The 2,500-nt window shown below is 46.3% G+C and overlaps 1 protein-coding gene across 1 annotated transcript in view; it reads left to right on the top strand.

The window, feature by feature from the left end:
• The first annotated feature begins 1,427 nt into the window (after window positions 1–1,427).
• The window catches only part of LOC119577053, a 1,869-nt gene continuing 796 nt past the window's right edge, over window positions 1,428–2,500 (top strand). The window contains exons 1-2 of the mRNA XM_037924727.1: window positions 1,428–1,550; window positions 2,186–2,299. Coding sequence (XP_037780655.1) covers window positions 1,428–1,550; window positions 2,186–2,299 — 237 coding nt within the window. The remainder of the gene's footprint in view (window positions 1,551–2,185; window positions 2,300–2,500) is intronic.

Below are 2,500 nucleotides of genomic sequence, written 5' to 3'. Positions count from 1 at the left end.
TAAAAAACCTGCTCATTTCTGCGTATCTGTGGTGGGCACTCGCGACATTCCTTACGGATATTTAAATCATCATGGATCACACAATCTCCTGGGATATACCCAAAACATGCAAGCGACTTCAAGAGGGTGAGAAGGGTGTGATTAATAAGCGAATAATTATTCTAGCTTAAACCCTACATTAATTAACGGACATAACCGTGGGTCACACCGACTCAAAGTTTCTGATCGAACGAATAACTTCGGTTTACCTGTACCTACATATTGAATGTCAGAGCACAGATCTATTAGACGTTTACGCAACCCCGGGGCAATATCGGGCAATCCCGTGCACTATGATATGGGGGAAGATCCGTTCTAGTGCCGATAGAATGTGTCACCAAAAAGCAATGTAACAATGCTTTAGTTAATCCCCAAGGCGTCAACAAAAACAACAACCAAATTACAGGGAACCAAGCGGTCAAGTCTTGACCCTTCCTCTCATTTTCCCCTGACCACAAGGGAAGAGAAAGTGGGATTAGGTCAGGGCGAGGGGAGGAACGAGATAAAATGAAATGATATTCGTGATAACATAAAATCACGAATGCGTTAAATATGTTGTAGATGAAACATCATAAATCTCTAACTTAACTAACGAACGATATTCATGTTTATTGACCACATACTCAATCACACAGAAATGCGATCTGAGGTCAAGAGAATAGTGTGAGAACGTGCCATTTGCTGTCATTTGGCACTTTTTTCCCAACAAAACAAACATTGGCTTAACACATATATGGGCGAAGACGGAAGGAAAAAGAAATAAGAAAAAGGGGGCCCAAACGTGTGCTTACTTTTTTTTTTTTTTCTTTTTTTTTTAGACATGTCTTGTAGCGGTCGAGCGGATTTTCTTCTTTGAAGGTAGTGTTCGTGCTGCGAGCCGGAAGGATGCAGCGCTCCTCGTTGCCGCCAGATATAACTAGTATACAACCCTATTACATTGGCTTGCAGGGTAGTTATACTTGTTCAACGGCATGACTCTATATTGGGAGTCGTACAACACACAGTATGGAACACACGAGAGTGATGTCTATAAATATGGGTAATAACGGTATGCTGGGACACGGGTCAGGTCAGCTCGCCCGGAGGGAGAGGGCTAAGCCGACCTTACCGTGTCGAGCTCTGGTCACGAACTCTCTGAGGCCTAGGTCATCCTCGGTATAAGTAGTGACCGTTCCAGCTGCCGGAAGCGATAGGAACAGCTGGAGGAAGCATGGGGGGAGCGAGGAGAGGTCACCGGTCCCGTCTGCTACATTGTACACACACACACACACACACACACACAGATACACACACACACACACATATATAAACACAGAAAGAGAAAATACTGAAAACAAAAGCAAGAAAGGGAACCTGTGTATGCGGCCTGAGCCAGCCTCCTCCGCCAGATGCGCGCGTCCGCACTGCTGAGAGCCGTCCTGGCGATGGTGTTCCTGGCGCAGAGTGGCGACGTGGAGAGCGCGCCCTGCTGCGGGACCGTCCTGGCCGTTGGGGCGCTGGCGTTCGCTGGGGTAAGTAAGCCTGAGGAAGGAGTGAGGAACTGCTGTTCATCGTGTTAGTTCTTACTTCCGTCGAAAGCGAGGATATGTAATCGGTTCGGGTTATTTATTTATCGGCTTGTGGGTCAACTGAATTTCGATTGGGATTCGCGAAAAATTAATAGCTTGGGTGAATATTTATGAGTGGGATGCCCTGTGACAAAGTAGAACTGATTTGGTTTTGTCGGTGATCCGCAATAGATGATTAGACGGAGCAGATAGGCAGATTAAGAGTAGACGTGTAGTGAAGCGGATATTAGAAAAAGGCTGATGAGGATAAATAGGGTTTGTGTTAGTGTAACAGAATTGTAAATGAGTATTTTTACGTTAAAAAACATTGCCAGATCGTGATAAAATTTCATGCCTGGTCTGCCTGTAGCCCAGAGAACAGCTGTAGGGACCTGGGGAGATGAGTAGGTGCACTGGCCTATAAGTAGTGACCGTTCCAGCTGCCGCGTGTGTGTGCCTATGTGCTTTCTACACGCAGGCATTAACATGCGCTGTCTGCGTGCGTTTCTGGCTATTATTATCACTGAAAACAAACCCGAAAAAGCCTTGCCCACCCCACCCCGACCGCCATCTCTCCTCACCAAACCCTCTTCCGGCAGGGCTTCGCCGCCGGGCACCACAAGGGCCGCCACCACAAGGGCTGCTGCGGGAGGAAGCACAGAAGCATCGAAACCTTTCTAGAAGACCCCAAGATCCAAGAGACCTATAAGGAGGTACAGAAGCCCATTCAGTGACCTACTAATAGAAGAGTAGCTACAAAACTCGGGGCATGTCGAAATCGTGTCTTATATAGTTATTATTGATATTGTCTCTTTCTCTCTCTCATTCTCTCTATCTCCTTCTTCTTCCTCGTTTATTCACTTCTGCCATCTTCACTCTGCATTTACATTTTCCCCTATTTTCTGTCTTTATTT

This window comes from Penaeus monodon, chromosome 9 (assembly GCF_015228065.2).
Source record: "Penaeus monodon isolate SGIC_2016 chromosome 9, NSTDA_Pmon_1, whole genome shotgun sequence".
Classification (NCBI taxonomy): Eukaryota; Metazoa; Arthropoda; class Malacostraca; order Decapoda; family Penaeidae; genus Penaeus; species Penaeus monodon.
This window is presented reverse-complemented; position numbering and strand designations above follow the sequence as displayed.